The sequence below is a fragment of the Patagioenas fasciata genome, chromosome W (assembly GCF_037038585.1).
Source record: "Patagioenas fasciata isolate bPatFas1 chromosome W, bPatFas1.hap1, whole genome shotgun sequence".
Lineage (NCBI taxonomy): Eukaryota > Metazoa > Chordata > Aves > Columbiformes > Columbidae > Patagioenas > Patagioenas fasciata.
The window spans coordinates 57,475,051-57,502,990 of record NC_092559.1 but is presented as its reverse complement, the minus strand read 5'-3'; the positions used below and the strand labels follow the sequence as shown (position 1 = coordinate 57,502,990).

Sequence of the window (27,940 nt, the reverse complement as noted above, 5' to 3'; positions counted from 1 at the left end):
GCTCAATAATTGCTTGGCCAGTAGAATTATAAGGGACTCCAAACAGGTGTTGTACCTTCCACTGGATGAGGAAGGCTGCAAGTCCGTCAGAGCGGTATGCAGGACCATTATCTGTTTTGATTTGTGTAGGGACACCCATGATAGCAAAAGCTTGTAATAAATGATGCTTTACCGCTTTTGTGTTTGCTGAGGTCAAAGCTGTAGCCCACAGCAGTCCTGAACAGGTATCTATGGAGACATGAATGTACTTTTGTCAGCCAAATGGTGCAAATTCAGTAATATCAGTTTGCCATAACTGACCTGGCTGCAAGCCCCGAGGATTTACTCCCTTTTGTTGGAGAGGTACTATGCGGGCACAATCAGGACAAGCTGCAATAATGGCTCGAGCTTGTTCCTTGGTAAGTGTAAGCTGTTTTCGGAGTGCTGCTGAGGATTGATGAAAGAATTTGTGAGCTTGTCTGGCTTGTTCAAAAGGAGATATATCTGTTACTGCCACAAGTTTGTCTATAATGCGTTTCCCTCAACTAGACCACCTGGTATGTTAGTATGGCTTTTTATAAATACTGGTGCTGTCCTATAATCTAATACGTTCCACAAATCTAACAATGCTTCATACAACAAGGAATTGGAAACTCGCTGCAAAAGAGCTCTATGCATTCTTTGTACAACTCCCACAACATAAAGAGAATCTGCTACCAGATTAACTGGACAGTTATGCCATTTTTGCAATGCTGCTAAGCATATTGAGGGCAGTTTCTTTTAAGATGTCCTGTCTGTCCGCAAGTAAAACATGCTAGGCCACAAGAAGGGCTTCGGCCTTTCATTGCAGGCTTAAGTGCTGCAGCCAAGGCCGCAGTGTGGGCTTGAGTATGTATTTTTGCCTTTTCTACTTCCTGTTGCATAATCGGTACCTGTGTACAAGCTTCCACCATCTCTGCTAAAGAAGCAGTTTTTCCCAAACCGGCTAATATCTGTTGGCATTGGGTGTTTGCATTCATCATAGCCAAATCTTTCCCCACAGCAGCTTTTGCCTCTGGAGTCACGTTAGGAGAGGCATCTATAGCTTCTTTCAAACGGTCCACAAACTTCATATAGGGTTCCCCAGGATCCTGCTTTATTGTAGAATAGGGTGGCACAGGGTTACCTGTATTTGGCAATTCTTTCACTGCCGCCAGAGCAAGCCCTTGCGTTTGCTGCAAAATCCTTGGATGAAGTGCTGCCTGAGTAGCACCATCTGCATATTGCCCACAACCCAGTAACTGGTCCATGCTAGCTAACCGCAACGGATCATCAGCTGGTAAACGAACATTTTCTAATACTGCCAATTCCACCTTCCCCTGCCACTTGTCCAAGAACAGCAAATACCCCGTTGGAGGAAGCAATAACTCCATCGATGTCCTAATATCTGTTGGAGTTAGTACTTGCCCCTTGAAAAATGAATTGATTAGCTGCATCACATGCTTATTATCCATACCATATTGCATAACTGCACTTTGCAATTGCTTAACCATTTTTCAATCAAAGGGCAACCACTGCCTTTGTCCTCTGTTATCTATGTGCACTGGCATTGCTGTAATGCTACCAGGTAACATGATCCCTTCAATGGTTGCATCTCTGATTACCCCTTGCCAACGTTGCCCTGCATTATAAGAATGATCTTGAGGAATATCTCTACCTTGATGCACAGGGGATAGCACCCAAATTACCATTACTATCACTGCTATACAATTCCCTTGTGTTTCCCTGTGGATCAGTAAGTCGACACATATTTGCAAACCGATCTGCTAACCCAGTCTCCAGCCCTTTTCCATATCGCGCTCTCAAATATTCATCTGCTTCTCTCACAGACCACATCCCATCTTCAACATATTGTCTAGCCCATTTTTGTATTCGTTCCCTTTTCATACGGAGCTCCTCGGGAGTGAGGTCTAACTCCGCCCCCTCCCGTTCCTGTTTTGCCCGTTTTTCACATTCCCTGCCAATTGCCTCCAGCCCGTCCTTAATTGCATCTGACACCTTTTTATATGCTATTAACCGCGAAGTTTTACTGTTACTGACATCTAGTCGTTTCATAGCTTTTAGAACTTCTTGCATCTGGCTCTCCTGCCGTCTCAGTAAGTCCTTCAGGCTCTGCACGTGGCTCTCCTCCTGGCAGTCAGGGCGATTCTGCGGTGCTCCGTCCTGGTGTTCCATCGGGTCCTCCGGCAAAGGCACGTCGGCTGGATTAACTTGTCCTGGCTTGTTGAAACTTGCTGGTTGCTGCCATTCGTCGTCGGAGCCAGGCAATGGCTCAAAGGGTGCAGAGGGTATAATTTGCTCTCCGCCCCAGAACTCCAGATCTGATACAGGACATACCAGCGGTGTTGATTTTTCGGAGTTCTCAGAGGGGGGGCAGCTCGCGGCAGGCGGCTCCGAGGGGACGGCACACAGCTCCCGCTCCTCTGAGACTTCCTGCATCAGCTGCCTGACCTCCTGCCAGGGTCCGCGAGGTCGCAAGCCTTGCGGCTCCCCCTTGTGACCGCTTCCCATAGTTCGGTCCCTATGTCCTCCCATGTACCGGGAGAAAAAAAGTTCGTCCGTCGATCGGACACACCCCTTACGCTGGGCGAATCGGATCAGATGCTTTAACGCATCTTTTTCAAAATACCTTCCTGTTCGTGCAGCCAGCTGCAGAATACTTTTCACTATTATTTTTTCTTCCACGGATGCCATGTTTCCCATGCCACCTGCTTCCCCGTAGCCCTACTTTCCACTTTTCTTCAAGTGCCGGGCTGACTTCGCCCTCCAGATGGCGTTCCTCACGTCTTCACTTCCAGTGATCTTGCTTCGATACGAAGTATCACGTCGGGGTCACCAAAATGTTGCTTTTTCCATGCGAGACACGGAACCTGACACACCAATGTGATGTTCACAGAGTTCGCTTTATTGTTGGACCGGGCTAGCTTTATAACAAAGCTGCCCTGTCCACGCGCCTTACAACAATGTGATTGGTTGTAACTCGTGTTATACAATAACATGATAGGCTGCATGTACTGTCCACGCGCTCTGCACGCATGTGTCCGGCGATTGCTCACTCATAGTTACCTTCTAATGGTGCTCCTTTAGTTTCTTTTGTCTCTGGCTTCACCTCTCAGCCAGGCTGGCGACAACCCCATCCCCCCGGGGCGGGGGTACTCTGCTACTACAACCCTGAAGTACCCAACTAATGGGGAACAGGGGAGGGAAATTGCAGTCGGGATTTTGGGGAGATATAAGCAGGGGCTTTTTGCCCTATTCGGTGTGCCTACCTTTAGGTAGAACACCCGTTCTTGCAAAATCGTTATTAAAATATGCTTTGCTGAGAGATCCTGCCTGGGCCTATTATATTTGCAAAAGAATTGTTTCCTACAGAGCTATAATAAGTTTTATATACAGGTACCCATAATACATAGCAATTTATTAGTACATAAGTTCCTAAAGACTTGATAAAAGAACTTTTTACAAGAGGAATGTGGATATCACTTCAAATTCCTGGTAAACACATGATGAAAAATAATGAAGTCACTTTGCATTTAAATGTTCTAAAATGACCAGATGTACTAAAGATATAGACTTTCCTACTGACATTCCACATAACAAATGTGTATATGTAGTGGATACATGAGAAGAACATAGATATGAAGAAATGTTCTAAAGGTAAATTAAGCTGAAACTCCTAGATTATTCTACAAAAATTAAGTTTGACAAGACATCTTTTTCAAAATCAATCATGCAGTGAAATTAAATTCTCACAGTTTTTTAAAGAAGGCTTTTTCAGTTTTCTGAAGTTTTTCTGACTTAACAGTCCTCAAAAATGTAGACTTTTATATATAAAATAAGGTTAGTGGAACTGTGAACTTGCTTACAGGTGAGTGTTGCAAGCTTGCTTATCTTTGCTGATAAGAGACGAGAAAGATTTAGACATAACTTCAGAGTTATACACTACTTAACCTCTGAAATCAGCACTACAGTTAATCCTCAGCAGAGCACTTCATATCATTGAAAAAAATCTACTCATATGATTAATTCTCTGGAAGTACACTGAAATCTTCCATTTCTTTTCCTCATAACAATTTTGGAAACGTGCAACACATGGGGAACTAGAGCCAGTTAAAAAGAAAACAGAAGACAGAAAAGACTTATTTTGCCCATATATTTTCCAGGTTCTTGAAGAAAGTGTCCAATTTTTTAAAAATGCTTTCGGTGAGTACTTCTTTTGAAGATTCCGTCAGATTTGAAACTGTACTGCTTCAAAGTTTTGTGAACCAAAGTCTAACAAATACTGAATTGTCAACAACTAGAGAATATAAATACTGAAATAATTTCAGTCAGGAAACAAGAAAAAGTATAAGAATGCAAATAGATTTTAAAATGCATACACAACTTCTGGCAGACCAGAAGTATCTGATTTCTAAAACAGCAAGACTTGTGTGAGTTCTTCACATGTACTGCATGGATGCAATGAGTGCGATGACTATAATGAAATAATTTAAGATAAGAATAAAAATCAGAATTCTGTTCATCATAACATTGGAAAATACAGTTTAAAAAAGTGCTAAAATTATGATGAGTGGGAATTAGTAACAATGTTGACTTAATCATTATGTAGCCATAGAACTTAGAAAAACCATAATGGGGGGCACACCTAACTGGAAAAGCATTGTACTCTGCCACACTGCTAAAGCAGATAACATTTGCAAGAAAAACTGCAATTGCCTGTTACAAATCTCAGTTCCCATTATCTGAATGATGCAGCTGTTTTAACAGAATTTTTTAGTGGAAATGGCTTTGGACACAGAATAGGAAATTCCAGTTTGACAGGCTTGCATTAATATTTGTATGAATTAAGAATAACTCATATTATCATTCCTTGGCTGCTTTTCATGATTATCTTAAAACGAATAAGAACTTCCTGTCACATACATTCAAATAACTATTCTTGTCATTTTCTGCTTAGAAAAGAGCAAAAATACTCATCTTGAATCAGGCTTATCATACCATTCATATGAATTTTCAGTGAAAAAGTTGATGCACTTACATTTTTCCTTACTGCTGTTACTGTTGTGTAAAAAATCCCCATCTGAACGCATTGTAGGGAAATCATCTTCATCATCTTCTACCACTAAATGTGTGAGAGAGAGTGTGTGTTATGGGAGTGAGAAAGCTTTTCCAATTCTTTAGTGTGCAAGAAAGAATTGAGAGCATCTTCATGGCTAAGCAGCATTTAATATTTTTTCCTATAACAGTCATGAACACCCCTCCTTTTATTTTTATTTTTTTTTTACCCAAGACTACTATCAACATTACTGTCAGAAACCATCAGGAGACTAACATTAGCACTTGATTCGACGGTAAGAAGAACATTTTCTCAGTGTTACAACTGGATAAGCAGGGAGCCACAACTGAGCAACTATCTACTCTTTTACACTATAAAGTTCTCAAAGAAGTGGAATGATACTTATCTACTCTTTTCTCACTAACTCATTTCAGGCTGCCAGAACAAATGTAAGGCTGAATATAAATGCTTCAGGAGAGTGCATGAATATGAAAACAAGCTGTGCTCTGGGAAGAGCAATTCAGAGGTATGTACATATACACACCTGAGTCTACTAGGACATCAAGTGTGCATTCAGTGCTCTAGCTGCAGCCAATACATCTCAGGAGCATTCATTATGGCAGAACCTTTGCCTTTTTTAAGGAATGTATTGTTCCTATCAAAACAAATATCCTATTGTTTTTCAAAATAAAGGTAAGAGACAGCGGTAAACTAACTTATGGGGTAAACAATTATTGTTCTATAACATCGAATGCTGAAAAACATTTATTTTATACAGTTGACAGCTACAGGTTAAAGTTGAGCAGATTTTTATGGGAATCCAACTTCTGAAGTTAAATTTAACACTGTTTATGCAGAAATATCTATGATTGATCCCATTACTAAAGAGTAAATTTAAGATACATATTTTATTTATATGGTATCAAATGCTTTAGTAACTATTTCAAGTGCTATTAATGTGTTAAAGGTTAAATTCTATGGCGATAAGAGTTTTTAATTACAGTTTTACCTTTATCCCTCTGGAGTTCATCTTTGGAAACTGCATCTGCACAGGCATCAAAGTATTTCTGTAAAGTATCAACTTGTCTACACAAGATGTCTCTAAAGGTTTCCATTTCTGCAAGCTTCTCGCGTAAGCTATGGCCCTTCTGAAAACACAAGAGAAAAAAGGCTCAAATGCTTCTACATACTCTGCAATAGTTCAATGTCAAAAAAAGAGGATTTCTGCAATTATGAAGAACAAATTCTTCAAGTACACAAAGACATTTCAGATATCAACAGCTATGAAATACTGTTAATTTTAGAATGACATAAGAAACTGCATAAAAGTGTTTATTACTCATTTTGTCCCCTGATCTTAATTTTTCCTCTTGACTGCATCTGCTACTTTAGAGCATTCAATAAAAGCTTATTAAAAACATGATCTTGCATGCTACCAGGTTTATGTCTATTTGCCTGAAAACAGTCTGTTCTAGTTTAAGATATTTGTTCTAATCTTTACTCCTGCCTTTCTTGTGCTGCTCCTCTTCTGCTCTCCCAGAAGTACAGCCCACCCAAGTTCAGATGTTAAACATTCATACATATGAAACAAGGAAAGACATAATTTGTCAATTGGTATTAATCAAATTTGTTAAGTCACAGAATCAGCATTTCCTTTCATTTAGAAGCCCTGATATTCTCAGAAATATTCTGGGAAAGGTTAATAAATCCTCCCACAGGTTTGATTTTCTTGTCATTTGAAAATGACACAATAGTTAAAGAGGGACAAATGCATAGAGGCATGAAAAAGCTTCCTGTACGCTCTGTTCATCATCACATGCTGAATTACTAAGACTTATAATAAACCAAAGATTTGTTTCTGTTGGTTGCCCCCCCATAATTATATGACTAAGTCTTCACATAGCTTATTTCCTTTCCAACTGTGTGTGTTATTTACACACCAATACTAAGAAAATGTTATTCACTAACCTTGAATGAAGAGGTGGATGTTGCAGAGTATCCACTTGTTCCAGAAACAAGAGACACTATGGAGCCATGGCGTCGTAAACTTGACTCTGATCCATAGCCAGATTCAGTCTAAAAACCAAACCACACGCAAAACTAGAGTGCTGAGGCTTTTAATAAAAAAAAAAAAAAAAATAATAAAAGCAAGTTTAATGTCATCTCCTCTAAAACCAGACCATTTGTTTCTTGTCAGGAAGCAGCAGGGGCTTAATAACTCAGATTGTGTCTGCAAGTTTAAGATGTTGATGTAGCATCTATAAAGTTGCTATGAATCTATTTTTTGTAATCATAATGATCTGGGAAAAAAGTAGTTATCTGCAACTTACTATGTGCCCCCAAAAGAGCAAGACAACATATATTTAAAGGTTCAAAGAAGGAGTAAGGTTTCCATTATTTAGGTATATGTAATCCCTACCAAGCAATTTTCACATTTCATTTGAAAAACCTACAGTACTCTACAATTAATCAAAGGGATTAACATGCTTCAGTTTAAAGACAATCAGCAGCCTCAGTTAATCCTTCCAATCATTCAAATAGTGCCATTTTAGTTTTAGAAGTAACAAAATAAGTACAGATCATAGAAAAAACAGATAATTATTGCTATAATTTTTTTTTGCTTGTTCCAGACTTCTTTAGCAATATTCTTTATACTAGAGTGAAATTATTTTTGACAAAGAACAAAAGTCTACATGAAACAAGGTGAGATACAGAAAGTAAGATGGAGAAGACAATAATAGTAACTAATTAAATAATGCAAAAAATGAAAAATATCTCTTGATTAAAATAGCATTAAAAATATGTACAAACATTTAGTTTGACAAATGTCCTCACAAGTGAAACAGAAGCAGATACTGAGGAACTAGAAGAAAAATATTTCCCTAAAGGTTAACGTAAAATGGCCCATGCATGGCAAAGGAGAAGAAAAACCCTCAAAGAGAACATGGTTTTTACTTACGAGATGGGATCTGGAACGACTGTTTTCAGTCGTGTTCCTAAGAAATTAGTATTGGGAGGTGTTTTAGAACATAGGAAAGCACTTGGAAATATGAGGAAGGAAGATCTTGTGAAATATTGTAATAAATGGTGCCTGCTGTATAAGTTCGATGATTGGGAAAAGTGTCCAGAGAATAGAACCTTGAAGTATAATACTTTGTTGCAAGTAATGTTGTTTTTAAAGTGAGAAAAGCAGGACAAAAATAAAACTCTACAAGAGATCATTAAATAATTTCAGACAGTTTTACAGCTGGAATGGTTTGAACTTGAACAAGCTGGGAGATCTTTAACTGATAACACGCAAGTCATAGAAAACTTGCTGAATTCTGCAAGATATTTTTCCTTATTAACCTGTTTTCTCTGTAGGTATATGTTTAAGAATATTAGTTTTAATAAGTCTTTGCCTGTTATATGGTACAGTAAGTTCACAGACTGCTAAATCATGAGAATCCGTTGACTCAAAATGTACATTTTGTGATTATACAGAAGACAGTGAGTACTTCAGTTCTTTATTGCGTGAACGTGATGATAAGATTTTTTGTCTAAAAGCTGTTACTTTTCTTTCTAGCATGCTAGCTTTATTCCAGCATCCAGACTTGCGCAACTCTGTGATAGGCTGTCTCTCATCTCGGTGTACTAAATTTGGCTCTTTTGTATGTGCACCGGATAAAGAATCCTGGTTTTAGGATAACAGCTGAATCACCCCAGATGAGACATTAATAAAAGACAGGACACGACCAGCTCTTGTAGGTGAGTTTGTCGGGGGTTTCGTTTGGGTGGTTTTTTCTTTTATTTATTTTTTTTTTTGTTCTTGTTTTTGTTTTGTTTGTTTGTTTTTTTTTTTTCCAATTTAAGTAAAGGCAGTAATGGTTTCTAGAAAAAGGAAAGCTGTTACTGCTGTTAATACAAAGAGTGTGTCTACACAGACACTACCCTCCAAGAAGGATGCAGCCACCCAGGTTTCTGGCTGTGCAGAGTGTCTGTGCCTGGCATTGGTACCAGAGAATGGTATGGGAGGCGCCTGTGTACAATGTGACCAGGGCAATGACATACTGTGCCTAGTGGCAGAGCTTAAGGAAGAGGTGGAGAGACTAAGGTGCATTAGGGAGAGTGAAGAGGAAATTGACTGGTGGAGTCAAACCCTTTTGACTCCTAAGGGTATGCAACAGGAGATGGCGAAGCCCTGTCCCTCCTGCCGTAAGGCAGATAGAGCAGACCTAATTGATGGGGGGGAATGGAAACAGGTCCCTGATTGGAGAGGTAAAAGAACTCTCTCTCAAACCCCATCACCACCCTTGGTGCCCTTAACAAATAGATATGAGGCCCTGGACCCAGAAAATCAGGCAGAGAACAGCCAAGATGATCTGCCTGGAGAGCCTCCTGGATGGACCTCATCTACAAAAAGGATTACAACTGCAGCTATAGGAAAAAAACAAAGAAGGGTGGTTGTAGTCAGCAACTCCCTTCTGAGGGGAACAGAGGGCCCTATATGTCGCCCAGACCCATCCCACAGAGAGGTCTGCTGCCTTCCTGGGGCCAGGGTGAGGGACATTAATAGAAGACTTCCGGAGCTAATTCAGCCCTTAGACTATTATCCCCTGTTAGTAGTCCAAGCTGGCAGCAAGGACATTAATAGAAGAAGTACCAAGATAATTAAAAAAGACTTTAAAGAACTGGGTCGATCAGTTCATGGGACAGGAGCACAGGTGATATTTGCCTCAGTTCCTGTGCTATCTGGGATGGATGAGGAGCTAAATAAAGAGAGGAGTAGAAAAGCCCATCTCATTAACAGGTGGCTAAATGATTGGTGTCACCATCAACATTTTGGTTTTTTTGACCATGGGGCAAACTCCATGGTACCTAGTCTCCTCAAATCAGATGGGCTTCATCCCTCTGGGAAGAGCAAGAGGACTATAGCCCATAAGTTGCCGGGGCTGATCAGGAGGGCTTTAAACTAGGTTTGAAGGGGGAAGGGATTGAAACTGGGCTCTCCAAAGATCAGCCTAAGGATGGAAAGCCTGAATTAAGAGTGAAATCAGCAGCCCACTTGAAGTGCGTGTACACTAATGCACGCAGTATGGGCAACAAACAAGAGGAGCTGGAAGCCATCGTGCAGCAGGAAAGCTATGACATAGTTGCCATCACAGAAACATGGTGGGATGACTCATATGACTGGAGTGCTGCTATGTGTGGCTACAAACTCTTCAGAAAAGACAGGCAGGGTAGGAGAGGTGGAGGGGTGGCTTTATATGTTAGAGAGTCTCTTGACTCTGTTAAACTTGAGGTCAGCAGTGACAAGGTTGAGTGCCTGTGGACCAGAATCAGGGGGAAGTCCAACAAGGCTGACATCCTCATGGGTGTCTGTTATAGACCACCCAACCAGGATGATGGAGATTAATTATTCTACAAGCAGCTGGCAGATGTCTCAAAATCGACAGCCCTTGTTCTTGTGGGTGACTTTAACCTGCCAGATATCTGCTGGGAGCTCAATACTGCACAGAAGAGGCAGTGTAGGAATTTCCTAGAGTGTATAGAGGACAATTTGCTTCATCGGCTGGTAAATGAGCCTACCAGGGGTAAGGCCCCACTAGACCTACTGTTTACAAACAGGGAAGGGCTGGTGGGAGATGTAGTGGTTGGAGGCCACCTGGGGCATAGCGACCATGAAATAATAGAGTTTTCAATACTCAGAGATGCAAAGAGAGCCATTAATAAAACCTCTACACTGGACTTCCAGAGGGCAGATTTTTGCCTATTCAGAAGTCTAGTTCAGAGCATACCCTGGGAAACAATGCTTAAAAACAAGGGGGCCCAGGGGGGTTGAACATGCTTCAAGCAGGAGGTTTTGAGTGCACAGGAACAGGCTATACAAGCGTGCCGAAAGGCTAGCCGGCGGGGAAGACAACCGGCTTGGCTAAACAGGGAGATTCTGAAGGAAATGAGAAATAAAAAGAGAGTTTACCGACTGTGGAAAAAAGGGCTGACTACTTATGAAGAATTTATGAAAACAGCTAGATCATGCAGAAAAAAAAAATCAGGGAAACAAAAGTGCAATTTGAAGTTAATTTGGCCAATTCTGTTAGGGATAATAAGAAGTCCTTCTTTAAATACATTAATAACAAAAGGAGGGGCAAGGAAAACCTCCATTCTCTGTTGGACTTTGAGGGAAATATAGTTAACAAAGATGAGGAGAAAGCTGAGGTACTTAATACCTGCTTTGCCTCAGACAGGTGGCCCTCAGGACAACTGGTCTCTGGAGGTGGTTGACAGAGACAGGAAGCCAAATAGCCCCCCCTTGTATTCCAGGAGGAAATAGTTGGTGACTTACTGAGCCATCTGGATCCTCACAAGTCTATGGGACCAGACGGGATCCACCCTAGGGTGATGAGGGAGCTAGCAGAAGAGCTCGCCAAGCCGCTCTCCATCATCTTCCAACAGTCCTGGCTCACTGGAGAGGTCCCATACGATTGGAAATTGGCAAATGTTACCCCAATCCACAAAAAGGGCTGCAAAGCTGACCCTGGCAACTACAGGCCTGTCAGCCTGACCTTGGTGCCTGGCAGCGTTATGGAGCAGATCATCCTGAATGCAATCGCACAGCACCTTCAGGATGGACAAGGGATCAGACCCAGCCAGCATGGGTTTAGGAGGGGCAGGTCCTGTCTGACCAACCTGATCTCCTTTTATGATCAGGTGACCCACCTGGTGGATGAGGGGAAAGCTGTAGATGTGGTCTATCTAGACTTCAGCAAAGCCTTTGACACTGTCTCCCATAATATACTCCTGCAAAAGCTGGTAGCCCATGGCTTGGACAAGTGTACTCTCTGCTGGGTTAAGAACTGGCTGGAGGGCCAGGCCCAGAGAGTCCTGGTGAATGGGGCTGCATCTAGCTGGCGGCCAGTCACTAGTGGTGTCCCCCAGGGGTCAGTGTTGGGTCCAGTCCTGTTTAACATCTTTATTGATGATTTAGATGAGGGGACTGAGACCATCATCAGCAAATTTGCTGATGACACCAAGTTGGGAGGGAGTGTTGACCTGCTGGAAGGCAGGAGGGCTCTGCAGAGGGATCTGGATAGACTGGAAAAATGGGCCGATTCCAATGGGATGAAGTTCAACAAGGCCAAGTGCCGGGTCCTGCACTTTGGCCACAACAACCCCCTGCAGCGCTACAGGCTGGGCACAGAGTGGCTGGAGAGCAGTCAGGCAGAAAGGGACCTGGGGGTACTGATTGACAGGAAGCTCAACATGAGCCAACAGTGTGCCCAGGTGGCCAAGAAGGCCAATGGTATCCTGTCCCGTATCAAAAACAGTGTGGTCAGCAGGACAAAGGAAGTGATCCTTCCCCTGTGCTCTGCATTGGTGAGGCCACACCTGGAGTATTGTGTTCAGTTCTGGCTCCTCAGTTCAGTAAAGAGATTGAGGTGCTGGAGCGGGTCCAGAGAAGAGCAACAAGACTGGTGAAGGGACTTGAACACAAGATCTATGGGGAGAGGCTGAGGGAGCTGGGGTTGTTTAGTCTGGAGGAGGCTTAGAGGTGACCTCATCACTCTCTATAACTACCTGAAGGGAAGTTCTAGCCAGGTGGGGATTGGTCTCTTCTCCCAGGCAGTTAGCAACAGGACAAGGGGGCATGGGCTTCAACTCTGACAGGGGAAATTTAGGCTGGATATTAGAAAGAAATTCTTTCCAGAGAGAGTGGTCAGGCATCGGAATGGCCTGCTCAGGGAGGTGGTGGACTCACCGTCCCTGGAGGTTTCTAAACTGAGACTGGACATGGCACTTAGTGCCATGGTCTAGTAAACGGACTGGAGTTGGACCAAGGGTTGGACTTGATGATCTCTGAGGTCTTTTCCAACCCAGTCGATTCTGTGTGACACACCAAACAGACTAAGAAGTGGCTAAAGCTTGCCAGAAGATTTGATCTAAACAACACCAATTAGAATTCATGAGGAACATGGCAAAAGGAGCAAGTGAAGTTTATGTCTAAAGAAGGAGGCAAAAAGATAAACTCTGAGAAGCAGAAACAACACTGAAGAAATCATCTGTGAAGAGCTACTGCGTGTATAAACAGAAGCAAAAGGCTGATGAGTTAACAACTTCAGGAGGCAGCAAAACAGGAGATGGCCCACTACAGCTGCATATTAGTAGATATAAGAGAGTATTCTGACCCCTTTACTTAGCATTCCAGGCATGCATATCAGAAAGTGAGGTCTGGTATTACACAAATATTCAGTACAGGTGTTCAAAGTATCATTAATAGCTATCACAAAAGAGATCAGATAATCAACAACAGGTTGCTTGTTGAGCAACACTACGACCCCAGAGGGGAGTGACATATAAACAAACTGCATCCACTAACAATAAATCAATCTTAGGCAGATTCATAGAAATTCAGATTGAGCAAGAATAAGGATTGCAAATATCACAGAAAAATCTGCTGAGGGATATATCCATAGCTTTAATATCATGTGCAAACACTGGAATTATTTGAGGCTTGGTATAGCATCTGTGAGAAATGTTCCACAGTACAAAAATGCTCATATATCCCATGGGTAAAAATTATGATCCTGAAGTAGATGTCAAATCATGAACACTGTTAAAAGTTCATTCTTTTTTTTTATTAAAAGTCAAGTGGGGGAATGATATTCTAATTGATAATAAAAGTTGACAACTCATGACTAATTGTTAGAAATTATGGTGACATTAACAAGGAATATACTGAAGATAATGAGTAACAGAATATCTATAACAAGGAGCAGAAGGTCAAAAGGATTTAAAGCAATGGACATATATCCTTGAATATCAGCATCCTTATCTAAACTAACTCGGTAAGCCATCAAAGTTTCACTAATTGGTGTTCTGAAAGTGAACTAGCTAATTATAATATGAAAACCACACCTCTACTCTGGAAGTCACCCACTGAACATGCACAATCAACCGTATATTTAAATGAAAGCAAGAAGACTCTTAGCCAATTAACACATAGGTAGGAATGAATATGCATTAGAAAGGAGAGGTTCAGTACACACCAGTGTATAAATAACCCAAGTCTTAGAAACTGAGGTGTGCTAGCTCTGTGGATTTACCACCTAGCACACCGTTCTGTGCAGAACTGTAATTAAACAAATATCTTGACTCTCTGTGTGGATTGGTCATTGCACCCCAGGTAAAGAATTCATCTTCAGGACAACATTTTGGTGACTCAGGGACAACCTTAGAGCCTTGCCTGGATCATCTTCTTGTTCCCAACAGAGTAGAAGCAGACTGAGTAGAACTCCAGCACACACCAACCTGTTGATTGGGGACTTCTCCAGCTCCTCTCCATTGTTGGGTAGTAAGAGACTTAAAGGTGCAATGCCACTAAACATATTTGTGTGGGGAACAAGATCACAGAATTGGTAAGTAAACATTATTGTTATTTTTCCCAGAAAGGTCTGCAGTAGTATGCTTTTAAGGGTCAATAGTCTCAACATGTAGATGCATCATAAGGGAAGGGGTCCCTTATCATTGCTGACAGGGTCAGAGCTGAGCATATGAAACCTTGAGTTAAAAGGTTCTTTTTAGGAAAAAAATTCAATAGGGGTGTGACTACTTCCAAGGAGGTTTCCCCATGCTCCCCTTTAGGATGCATCTGGACTAAGTACAGAAGGGATCCCCTAACTAAAGTAGAACTACAATGATATTGTAAGCAATGGTGGCCAATGTATGAGTTGGAAAGCAGGGAGAGATAGCCAGAGAATGGGACCTTAAATTACAATATTATATTACAGTTAATGTCATTTTCTAGAAGATTGGCTAAGTGGAATGAGGTATAGTACGTGGATTTGTTCTTTTACTTTGAGAAATGACTATGAGACACAAAAAAAATATAAATTGCTGACCGTGGATAACAATAAGATATTTGTGGTGGGGGAAGAGACTCGGAAAGGAAAAAGCAAGAATGGCTGTTGTGAGAGTTTTAAGAAAGGAAAGAGCTGCATAGCTGAATCAGAAGAGCCAGAGGATGTGCAGTTATTGGTACCTACAGCTCCTCCCAAAAAATCAAAGTCCATCTCCTTATAGGGAAAATAAGAGTGGAGTAATAAGAGTGGAATAATTACTGAAAGGGCAAATTATTGAAACTAATTATCAATTATACACTTATTGAGAATAAAGCTATATCCACATCTTCAGCATATAAGGCAGCTGTGCAGCAAGGAAGAAATCTGCTCTGTATGATTGCACCCCCCCCACACCTGGCCTGTATTCTTAATTGGTAGTGACTGAGGAAGCTCAGTATAGTATCAATTAAGAAGATACGGGGGCAGAATGATATGAAGGTAGCATGGCTGGGCCCTGTTGACAAGGCACAGGTACAAGAACAAGATTGTATAGCTGCTGTCAATTAAAAAGGATAAATGTTCAATTACATGCAAAATGCTAGTTACTGAGCCAGAAATTTGTCTGATGGATGAACTTTGCTCATTATAATACCAAAACACACCTCCATCACAAAAGATACCAGCCTCCAGCCTACCTTTAAGTATGCATACTAAGGTTTTTACCTCAAAAATCAAAGCAAGGATTTCTAAACCAATCAATAACAAAGGTGTGTATGACTCCAGTCACTCAAGCTCCACCTAAACTTAGAAAATACCCTAACAATAGAGGAAGGGTGGGGGGAAGACATCATCACTGAGAAGTCAGGGAACAGCATAACAGGACTTTCTGGCCCTCAGGAGGACACTCTTGGGTGACATACGTGCACTTAGTTATACAAAAGTTTTCCCCAGGACACTTAGACTTCAAGCTTGTATTTGTAAACAAATAGCACTATATAGTCATCTTAGAATTTACACATGTATGGTACCAATACTTATTTCTTGTATCTAACATCTTATTGCAACTGAAGTGTATTTTTGCAACTGAAGTGTGTTTTTGCAGACAGTATATTTATCAACAGCATCTAAAAGAACCTGCACCTGTTGCTTTAATAAATCTCATTTATTTGTGGATCTAGTAATGAGAATTTCTCATTAATATGCCCAGACCTACAGTATATATTATACTATTCATGAATCTGTGCAGCATGTAGATTACATTATATGATTCGTGAATCTCGTCCAGGAAGATATTGTGAGAGACAGCATCAAAGGCTTTACCAAAATCCAAAAAGATCACATCAACAGGCTTCCGTTGATCAACTAGGTGGGTAACCTTGTCGTAGAAAGAAATTAAGTTTGTTAAGCAGGGCTTTACCATCATGAATCTGTGCTGACTAGGACCAATGACTGTGTCATCATTCAGATGTTTTTCAGCTCACACATTTGGCATGATTGGCAGTTGCTAGAAACAGCCATGCCATGGTTTGCAAAAAAGTCGGGGACTGGGGAGGCTGTGACAGTGACTCCCTGTGTTCTGAGATGGCCCAGTATGGAGCACTGGACTCCCACGGCTGCTTTCCTGGTTAAACTGGCTCCACCAGAGGCATGGCCTGAGATGAATGAGGGGGCGGTGATTACTGCACAGGCAATTAAAATGGCTATGTGCATGTTTGATACATAAAACCAAAAATTAGTAATATGTTAATAAGAATAAGGATCATAAATTTCAGACACTAAGTTGATAAGAATAAGGTTCACAGATGTTAGGTGTTAAGCCCTTATTAGGTGTTAAGTCACAAGAATGGTATTTGTTAAAATAAGCAGAAGAAGGTTAGGAGACAATGAGCTTGCTCCTGAGAACACAAGGTGGCAAGGCCAGTGCAAGACTGGTTCAGACTGTTTTTGCAGTTACAAGCCAAGTAACAAAGGGACTGTGCTTGCCCAGAACCTGAGATCAAATAGCAGACAGCATGAAGATAACTGCTTTCTTCCAAGACCCCCGACTCATTGAACTGCACATGCACTGGGGACATTTACATATGCTAAGTGATTCCAAGAAATGTAACACATATGTAAAGAACTTCCTGGAAATGTAATGAATATGTATATTCTGTGTGGATGTAACCTTTGGCTGGAACTATTTCAGTGCCCCTCGCTAGGTGGAACTAACCCGCAAGTGAGCCTGGCACACAAAGGAATGCTGCTTCCAAAATCTTAAACTCTGGTTTTGGAAGTTTCTTCAATTTGCTGATGCTACAGTATCATGTTGCCATGGAATATGGCATCGGATTCTTCTTGCAAGTTAGCAGGGAGATTGGGATGGTTATTCATTACCAGTCTTAGAACTCTTCACTGTAATTACTGTTCAAGCAGAGTGGTACTATGAGCTGCAAGACAATATACAACAGCTAGTAGCACGTATCACTAATAAACAAAGGGATAAATATGGAAAAAGTTGGGGTTTTTTTTGAGTTCTCAGGTTCATGCTCTAACCACAAAATGATCTTGGAATCCCGAGAAACAGGATGGAAATCTGTGGAGTGAATCCTCCGACTCCAATATTGAGTTTGAATTTGATTCTGCCTTAAATGGCAGGGAGCTGGTGAGAGCACAACCCCCCATACAAATAATGTGGCAGCAGGAACAAGCAGATGGGGGGTGAGGGGGGGAAGAACACAGGTACTTAAGCTCCAAAAGAGTTAAGGGAATTTTTAGAGATTGCCATCAGAAAAGTGGGGAAGGCATACCAGCATGGGTTTTGTGAGCTTGGGATAATGGAGCTGCATTGATCCCTTTTTTAGCAGATGAAAACGATTAATTAAGCCCTATAGCAAATGATGATCAGATATGAAGATATGCTCAGCTGAAAAATGTCAGATGTCCTGATGGGCAAGATATTATTGCAGCTACCCTATATCAATGCTTGTGTGCAGCAGTTTTAACAGCATATACCAAATCTGTTGAATCTGTGTTGCCCCTTGGAAAATGGTGTACAGTGAAGGAGGGTATCGATTTAGTGCGGCAGACAGGCGTGGCATCTGCATCGATTACGGGATCCAATCTGGACAGGGTAGCAGTGACAAGTATTAAAATGTGACTTTTGAGAGGAGCGCCTGCCTCACTAAAACCCATGATTCTGTCAATAGTGAAAAATGCTATGGGTAATGTAGGCACTCTAGCAAATGCCTTAAGGGGAACTGGGGCTGTAATTTCCGAACCCTCTATTTGGGTGGTCAATAAAGGAATGCCAGCAAAACCGAAAGGAATTACAGCATGGGTGATGAGGATATAAATGTAGAATGATTTAGTACAAGCTGGTATCCCACAATCAGAAATAAGCGGAATCATACCATCACAAATTTTTTGTTGCTTGTAAAAGTTAATGATTACGCAAAAAAGCCAACCAGCCCTAGCTCCCCCCCCTGCCCCGTAAGCAATTCGCCCACCTGCCACCTCAGTGCAAGACCAGTTTGCCTTTACCTGGCAACAAAAGCAATATACTTGCCGAGTACCATCTCAGAGATACAAAAAACTGTCCCTCTGTTTGCCACCAAATAATAAGAACTAATATAGCACAGAATCACAGAATATTAGAGACCGGAAAGGACCTCAAAAGATAACCCAGTCCAAACCCCCTGCTGGAGGAGGAACACCTGGATGAGGTTACACAGGAATGTGTCCAGCAAGTTTTGAATATCTCCAGAGAGGGAGACTCCACAATCTCTCTGGGTAACCTGTTCCAGTGTTCTGTTACCCTCACTGAGAAGAAGTTTCTTCTCAAATTTAAGTAGAACCTCTTGTGTTCCAGTTTGAACCCATTGTTGTGATAAGTGAAGCTTAAAGTCATTAACTAGATGACCTTAATGAATTTTTCAAAAGGGTGGCCCATGGGCTAAGAGAATGATGAATTACATCTGTGTATATATGTTGCCATATTTTTGTTACAAACAAGACAAGTTTATCTTTTAGTGAATTTTCCTTTCAGCTGAAGTCTTCTTAATAACTGCACTTTTCTAAAGTAGGATACATGTTTTGGTAGACATAGCAATGGAATGCAAAGTCTCTGATAAGGATGCACATCCCGCGAGAGGGGCAAGGAGGAATTGCGAACTGAAAGAGGTGACTGAAACTGACCAACTAAGTGTTCCATCCCATTCATGTGAAACATCATATAAAAGTGGGATATCACAAGGATCTCGCCCCTTCTCCCTATGGCCGACATTAGGAGAGGACCTTGCAAGTCGTCCCTGCAAACTGAGGCCTAGTGACAGGCTGAATCCAATTCCAGTTGGCTGCAGAGTCCAGTCCAAGACTTCCGGGTACAGGCTCTTCTGCTGCTGGAGCAGTGCTGATCTTTGCTGGGACTTTCAAGATTTGTTTTGTATATTTTGTATTATTTTCTCTATTTTATTAGTAGCATTAGAAAAACATTTTTAATTTTTTTCCAACTCTCTCTTTGCTTTTTTTCTTTGCCCTCCTATTGCCTTTTCTTGGTGGGAAAAGAGGGAAGAGGGGGGACTAAAGGGGGGCTAGGGGGGAGAAGAGGTTAACAAAGCATCTGCCATGGTTTATTGTCACCCTGCAATCAAACCATGACAGATTGAGTGGCGCCCAATGTGGGGCGAAGAAAGGGTTAAAATTTGGCACTAAAAAGGGATAAATTTGGAGATTTTTTGTTTTCCTACTGCTCTGACGTACCTTTCAATTTTCTTGGCACAGTGCCAACTCATAGAGTTGTGATACTCGTGGGTCTGTGTGCATTGGACATTATCTAGTAGTATCAAAGCAGATTGAATTGCATTGGTTTAAACATACTATGGCATAAGTTGTATCAGCTACTATCTACAGTGTGCTCTGCTGTACCTTATCTGTGTTGGGCTTATTTTACTAATAGGGTCTAACATTTTGTTACAACAGGAAACTGGATGATGGTTATGATTGTACTGTGTGGTTTGGCACTGGTTTATTTCATTATACTGCAGCCGATAATGAATTTTTACTCGTTACTGCTTTACTTAGAGAAACCTCCAGCAGAGATTAAAGACAAATACAGCTATATGTTTGCTAATTGGATAAGCGAATCTTTAGAAAGGCTGACTAACCATACTTTTGTTTTTTCGCTAAGACAGATTACAGATATTTTTGAGAACTTTGAATATCTAGTGGAGTGCCTCAGGGGTCAGTACTGGGGCCAATATTATTCAATATATTCATTAACGATTTAGATGAGGGAATTGAGTGTACTATCAGCAAGTTTGCTGATGACACTAAGCTGGGAGGAGTGGCTGACACGCCAGAAGGCTGTGCTGCCATCCAGCGGGACCTGAACAGGCTGGAGAGTTGGGCGGGGAATAACCTGATTAAATTTAACAAGGGAAAGTGTAGAGTCCTGCATCTGGGCAGGAACAACCCCATGTTCCAGTATAGGTTGGGAAATTACATATTAGAGGGCAGTGTAGGGGAAAGGGACCTGGGGGTCCTGGTGGACAACAGGATGACCATGAGCCAGCACTGTGCCCTTGTGGCCAGGAAGGCCAATGGCATCCTTGGGTGTATTACAAGGGGGGTGGTTAGTAGATCAAGAGGGGTCCTCCTTCCCCTCTACTCCGCCCTGGTGAGACCCCATCTGGAATATTGTGTTCAGTTCTGGGCCCCTCAGTTCAAGAAGGACAGGGAACTGCTGGAGAGGGTCCAGTGTAGGGCAACAAAGATGATTAAGGGAGTGGAGCATCTCCCTTATGAGGAAAGAATGAGGGAGCTGGGTTTCTTTAGTTTGGAGAAGAGGAGACTGAAGGGTGACCTTATTAATGTTTATAAATATATAAAGGGTGAGTGCCACGAGGATGGAGCCAGGCTCTTCTCAGTGGCAAACAATGATAGGACAAGGGGTAATGGGATCAAGCTGGAACACGAGGTTCCACTTAAATTTGAGAAAAAACTTCTTCACAGTGAGGGTGACAGAGCACTGGAACAGGCTGCCCAGGGAGGTTGTGGAGTCTCCTTCCCTGGAGACATTCAAAACCCTCCTGGACATGTTCCTGTGCGACCTCACCTAGGCGTTCCTGCTCCAGCAGGGGGATTGGACTAGATGATCTTTTGAGGTCCCTTCCAATCCCAAACATACTGTGATACTGTGACATCCTTGGAGATTTAATAGAATGCTGATGATATTGTTTGGCTTGCTAAATGTGTGTCAATTTTGTGTTAGTGATAAGAGAAATTAGGTTAAATAGGAGGTGTGCATCTTTTCCGAGTCCTGAGACTTGCATTGCATCTACTGAAGCGTCGGTAAAAGGCATGGCTAGTCGCTCTAAACCGAGCAAGGCAGCCAAGGCTATGGCTACAGCACCCGCTGCTGCTGTGCCCCGCCCCCCGCCCCGCGAAAGTCAGACAATGCAGCTTCGCAAGTTTCAGAAACTGATAAGACGGTTCCAGCCTCGAGGCAGAGCCAGGCTGCCAAGGTCGCTGCTTCGCTGACCGCAGATACTGTTACTTCTCCAGCCTCAAAGGCTAACAAGGCAGCCCCTCCTTCCTCACACACTGGGCACTGTTGCAACCACTGTGATTATGCCAATGCCAGTAACAGTCATTCAGACTCTGGAAATAAATCAAAACATGGTGAGCCCATATCAGTATCGGTTGCCAGTTATAATAAAGTCACATGAAAGACTACTCATTCTGTAGATGACAGCAAAGGGTCAGCAGATGATGGCACAGGGCCAACATCAACCCAAGGGGCAGCATCATCAACACAGGGAGGAGAGGAAGTGATCACCACTCGGTCCTTTTCTGCAGGTGAGCTGAGAGATACGCGAAAAAACTTCAGTCGTCATGGAGGCGAGAATGTTGTAATCTGGCTGCTCCGATGCTGGGATAACAGAGCTGGAACTATAGAACTAGAATGTGGGGAAACCAGGCAGTTGGGATCTCTGTCAAGGAATTCCACCCTTGATAGGGCAATTTCAACAGAGTACAACTCCACCACCCTCTGGACCTGATTCATCAACTGGAAAGCCAGGGTGTGATCAGTAAGACTCGCTCACCTTTTAACAGCCCGATTTGGCCAGTGCATAGGTCTAGTGAAGAGTGGAGACGATTGTGGCCTGAATGAAGTCATGTCACCATTGAGTGCTGCTGTGTCTGACATGCTAGAACTGCAATTTGAACTGGAGTCTAAGGCAGCCAAGTGGTATGCTACAATTGACATTGCTAATGCATTTTTCTCTATTCCTGTAGCAGCAGAGTGCAGGCCGCAGTTTGCTTTCACCTGGAGGGGCATCCGGTATACCTGGAATCGCTTGCCCCAGGGGTGGAAACACAGTCCTACCATCTGCCATGGACTGATCCAAACCACGCTGGAGCAAGGTAAAGCTCCAGAACACTTGCAATATATTGATGACATCATCGTATGGGGCAACACAGCGAAAGAAGTCTTCGAGAAAGGTGAGAGAATAATTCAGATTCTTTTGGATGCTGGTTTTGCCATAAAATGAAGCAAGGTCAAGGGACCTGCACGAGAGATCCAGTTTTTAGGAATAAAATGGCAAGATGGCCGTCGTCAGATCCCAATGGATGTGATCAACAAAATTGCAGCTATGTCTCCACCTACTAATAAAAAGGAGACACAGACTTTCTTGGGTGTTGTAGGTTTTTGGAGAATGCATATTCCTGACTACAGCCAGATTGTGAGCCCTCGCTATCAAGTGACTCGGAAAAAGAGCCATTTTGAGTGGGGCCCTGAACAATGACAAGCCTTTGAACAAATTAAGCGTGACATAACTCATGTGGTAGCCCTTGGGCCAGTCCGGACTGGACTAGATGTTAAAAATGTGCTCTACACTGCAGCTGGAGATAATGGCCCTACCTGGAGCCTCTGGCAGAAAGTATCAGGAGAAACCCAAGGTCGACCCTTAGGTTTTTGGAATGGAAGATACAACGGATCTGAGGCCAACTACACTCCAATTGAAAGAGATATTAGCAGCATATGAAGGGGTCTGAGCTGCATCAAAAGTGATTGGTACTGAAGCACAGATTCTCCTGGCACCTTGATTGCTGGTGCTGGGCTGGATGTTCAAAGGGACAGTTCCCTCTATGCATCATGCAACCTATGCTACGTGGAGTAAGTGGATTGCACTGATCACACAACAAGTTTGAAAAGGGAGTCCAAATCGCCCATAGATGGGGTATTCCAGAGTATTCCATCCCATTAGCATCATGTTTCATATTTAAGAAGTTGGGGCCTTCCAGTTTTCTGTCTCTCTCTGGGGTGCTCTTGCTCTTGGGTGCTTTCTCTCGTGCGCATTTTTTTCTTCGCTCTTTTTTGCTGGAGCCAGGGGAGTTTTAGTGCAGGACATTTAGTTTGACTTTTTGCCATTTTGCAGAGGTCTCTGAGCCTTTCTGCCTTTTTCCTTTTTTTGGGACCTGCTGTGGCTTCCTGGGATTGGCTGCTCAGTTGTGGACAGAATTTGTGAAAAATTGCCTTGAGTATCTTTTATTTCTGTTTTATATATATATTTACTAGTAGTGTATTAGTGTAGTGGCAGAGCCCCCCCCGCCCCAGGGGGATGGGGTTGTCGCCAGCCTGGCTGAGAGGTGAAGCCAGAGACAAAAGAAATTAAAGGAGCACCATTAGAAGGTAATACTGAGTGAGCAATCGCCGGACACATGCGTGCAGAGTGCGTGGACAGCACATGCAGCCTATCATGTTATTGTATAACACGAGTTACAACCAATCACATTGTTGTAAGGCGCGTGGACAGGGCAGCTTTGCTATAAAGCTAGTCCGGTCAGACAATAAAGCGAACTCTGAACATCATATTGGTGTGTCAGGTTCCGTGGCTCGCATGGATAAAGCAACACTTTGGTGACCCCGACGTGATACTTCGTATCGAAGCAAGATCGTCGGAAGTGAAGACGCGAGGACGCCACCTGGGGGCGACACCAGCCCGGCGCTCAATCATAGCGGAAAGTAGGCCTACGGGGAAGCAGGTGGCATGGGAAACACGGCATCCGTGGAAGAAAAAATAATAATGAAAAGTATTCTGCAGCTGGCTGCACGAACAGGAAGGTATTTTGAAAAAGATGCGTTAAAGCGTCTGCTCCGATTCGCCCTGCGTAAGGAGAGTGTCCGTTCGACGGACGAATTTTTTTCTCCCGGTACATGGGAGGACATAGGGACCGAACTATGGGAAGCGGTTACAAGGGGGACCCGCGAGGCTTGCGATCTCGCCGGACCCTGGCGGGAGGTCAGGCAGCTGATGCAGGAAGTCTCAGAGGAGCCGGAGCTGTGTGCCGTCCCCTCGGAGCCGCCCGCCGCGAGCTGCCCACCCTCCGAGGACTCCGAAGAATCAACACCGCTGATACGTCCCGTATCAGATCTGGAGTTCTGGGGCGGAGAGCAAATTATACCCTCTGCGCCCGTTGAGCCATTGCCTGGCTCCGACGACGAATGGCAGCAACCGGCAAGTTTCAACAAGCCAGGACAAGTTAATCCAGCCGACGTGCCTTTGCCGGAGGACCCGATGGAACACCAGGACGGAGCACCGCAGAATCGCCCTGACTTCCAGGAGGAGAGCCACGTGCAGAGCCTGAAGGACTTACTGAGACAGCAGGAGAGCCAGATGCAAGAAGTTCTAGAAGCTATGAAATGACTAGATGGCGGTAACAGTAAAACTTCGCAGTTAATAGCATATAAAAAGGCGTCAGATGCAATTAAGGACGGGCTGGAGGCAATTGGCAGGGAATGTGAAAACTGGGGAAAACAGGAAAGGGAGGGGGCGGAATTAGACCTCACTCCCGAGGAGCTCCGTATTAAAAGGGAGCGAATACAAAAATGGGCTAGACAATGTGTTGAAGATGGGATGTGGTCTGTAAGAGAAGCAGATGAATATTTGAGAGCGCGATATGGAAAAGGGCTGGAGACTGGGTTAGCAGATCGGTTTGCAAATATGCGTCGACTTACTGATCCACAGGGAAACACAAGGGAATTGTATAGCAGTGATAATAATGATAATTTGGGTGCTGCCCCTGTGCATCAGGGTAGAGATATTCCTCGAGATCATTCTTACAATGCAGGGCAACGTTGGCAAGGGGTAATCAGAGATGCAACTATTGAAGGGATCATGTTACCTGGTAGTATTACAGCAATGCCAGTGCACATAATAGAGGACAAAGGCAGTGGTCGCCTTTTGATTGAAAAACGGTTAAGCAATTGCAAAGTGCAGTTATGCAATATGGTATGGATAATAAGCACGTGATGCAGCTAATCAATTCATTTTTCAAGGGGCAAGTACTAACTCAAACAGATATTAGGGCATTGACGGAGTTATTGCTTCCTCCAACGGGGTATTTGCTGTTCTTGGACAAGTGGCAGGGGAAGGTGGAATTGGCAGTATTAGAAAATGTTCGTTTACCAGCTGATGATCCGTTGCGATTAGTTAGCATGGACCAGTTACTGGGTCGTGGGCAATATGCGGATGGTGCTACTCAGGCAGCACTTCATCCAAGGATTTTGCAGCAAACGCAAGGGCTTGCCTTGGCGGCAGTGAAAGAATTGCCAAATACAGGTAACCCTGTGCCACCCTATTCTACAATAGAGTGGGATCCTGGGGAATCATATATGACATTTGTGGATTGTTTAAAAGAAGTGATAGATGCCTCTCCTAACGTGACTCCAGAGGCAAAAGCTGCTGTGGGGAAAGATTTGGCTATGATGAATGCAAACACCCAATGCCAACAGATATTAGCCGGTTTGGGAAAAACTGCTTCTTTAGCAGAGATGGTGGAAGCTTGCACACAGGTACCGATTATGCAACAGGAGATAGAAAAAGCAAAAATACATGCTCAAGCCCACGCTGCAGCCTTGGCTGCAGCACTTAAGCCTGCAATGAAAGGCCGAAGCCCTTCTTCTTGTGGCCTAGCATGTTTTACTTGCGGACAGACAGGACATCTTAAAAGAAACTGCCCTCAATATGCTTAGCAGCATTGCAAAAATGGCATAACTCTCCAGTTAATCTGGTAACAGATTCTCTTTATGTTGTGGGAATTGTACAAAGAATACATAGAGCACTTTTGCAGCGAGTTTCCAATTCCTTGTTGTTTGAAGCATTGTTAGATTTGTGGAACGTATTAGATTATAGGACAGCACCAGTATTTATCATGCATATAAAAAGCCATACTAACATAGCAGGTGGTCTAGTAGAGGGAAACAGCATTATAGACAAACTTGTGGCAGTAGCAGATATATCCCCTTTTGAACAAGCCAGACAAGCTCACGAATTCTTTCATCAATCCTCAGCAGCACTCCGAAAGCAGTTTACAATTACAAAGGAACAAGCTCGAGCCATTATCGCAGCTTGTCCTGATTGTGCCCGCATAGTACCTCTCCAACAAAAGGGAATAAATCCTCGGGGCTTGCAGCCAGGTCAGTTATGGCAAACTGATATTACTGCATTTGCACCATTTGACTGACAAAAGTACATTCATGTCTCCATAGATACCTGTTCAGGACTGCTGTGGGCTACAGCCTTGACCTCAGCAAATGCAAAGGCAGTAAAACGTCATTTACTACAAGCTTTTGCTGTCATGGGTGTCCCTACACAAATCAAAACAGATAATGGTCCTGCATACCGCTCTGACAGACTTGCAGCCTTCCTCACCCAGTGGAAGGTACAACACCTGTTTGGAATCCCTTATAATTCTACTGGCCAAGCAATTATTGAGCGTGCACACCATACATTAAAAAATCTTTTGTCTGTTTTGAAAAAACAAGGGGGAATTGGTGTGAGCCCAGAAGAGGTATTGATGAAGGCATTGTATGTGCTGAACTGGCTTAATCCTAAAAGTGAAACTGAAATGGAACCGGTTGTTATGCACCATATCAAAAATGTCAAAGATTTTTCTGAAAATGTGCCTAAGGTTAGTGTGTTTAATCCGACAACACAACAATGGGAAGGTCCTATGTCACTAATAACCTGGGGAAGGGGATATGCTTGTGTTTCTACAGGTAACCACAAAAATTCATGGATCCCAGCAAAGTGGGTGAGACCTTGGCTAGCTAACAGAGAAGAAACCGATAACAGTGATGACAACCCTTAACCTCAGACATGTTATCGCTTTAAGCAACGAATGTAGCCAATGTTGAGAATACCACTTTGTAAAACAGAGCAGCAATTACTTTTTTGTTATTGGACATGTTCACAGTTATGAAGAGTTTGATTGTATGTGTTGTTTGAACTTAAAAGTTAAAAAGATAGAAGATTTGCAGAACAAGAAAATAACAGAAGATATTGGGTTTTTTTGGGTGAATGCCTTGTTTGGTTAAAAGGAATATTGAAAACAGGTTTGTTCTTGTTAATTGTAATTGTATTAGCCTTAATGTTCTTACCCTGTATTTCACACTGTATTTAAAGCATGATACGGCGTATTGTTAATATTAAATAAAAGAGGGGGAGATGTCGTGGCAGAGCCCCCCCCGCCCCAGGGGGATGGGGTTGTCGCCAGCCTGGCTGAGAGGTGAAGCCAGAGACAAAAGAAATTAAAGGAGCACCATTAGAAGGTAATACTGAGTGAGCAATCGCTGGACACATGCGTGCAGAGCGCGTGGACAGCACATGCAGCCTATCATGTTATTGTATAACACGAGTTACAACCAATCACATTGTTGTAAGGCGCATGGACAGGGCAGCTTTGCTATAAAGCTAGCCCGGTCCGACAATAAAGTGAACTCTGTGAACATCATATTGGTGTGTCAGGTTCCGTGGCTCGCATGGATAAAGCAACATATTAGTATTTTGTTATTTTATTAAACTGTGTTTATCTCAATCCAAGTTTCAATCCTTCCCTATTGGAGGGGGCGGGATGGGGGAGACAGTGAGTGAGCAGCTATTGTGGTTGTATTGCTAGCCCGGGTTAAAACACGACAACCAGCTATGAGGTTTGGATGTGACCTGACCTGAGCTGACCTCCACACAACACACCATCCCTCCTGTCCTGAGTGACCACCGTA

General features: G+C 42.9%; 1 protein-coding gene across 2 annotated transcripts in view; it reads right to left on the bottom strand.

Annotated features, from left to right (window-relative positions):
* LOC136115713 (ceramide transfer protein-like) overlaps window positions 1–27,940 on the bottom strand; it is a 151,970-nt gene that overhangs the window by 32,340 nt on the left and 91,690 nt on the right. For both annotated transcript variants that reach the window (XM_065861920.1, XM_065861922.1), the window contains exons 4-6: window positions 7,043–7,150; window positions 6,084–6,222; window positions 5,057–5,140 (exon numbers count right to left, since the gene is read on the bottom strand). In XM_065861920.1, coding sequence (XP_065717992.1) covers window positions 5,057–5,140; window positions 6,084–6,222; window positions 7,043–7,150 — 331 coding nt within the window. The remainder of the gene's footprint in view (window positions 1–5,056; window positions 5,141–6,083; window positions 6,223–7,042; window positions 7,151–27,940) is intronic.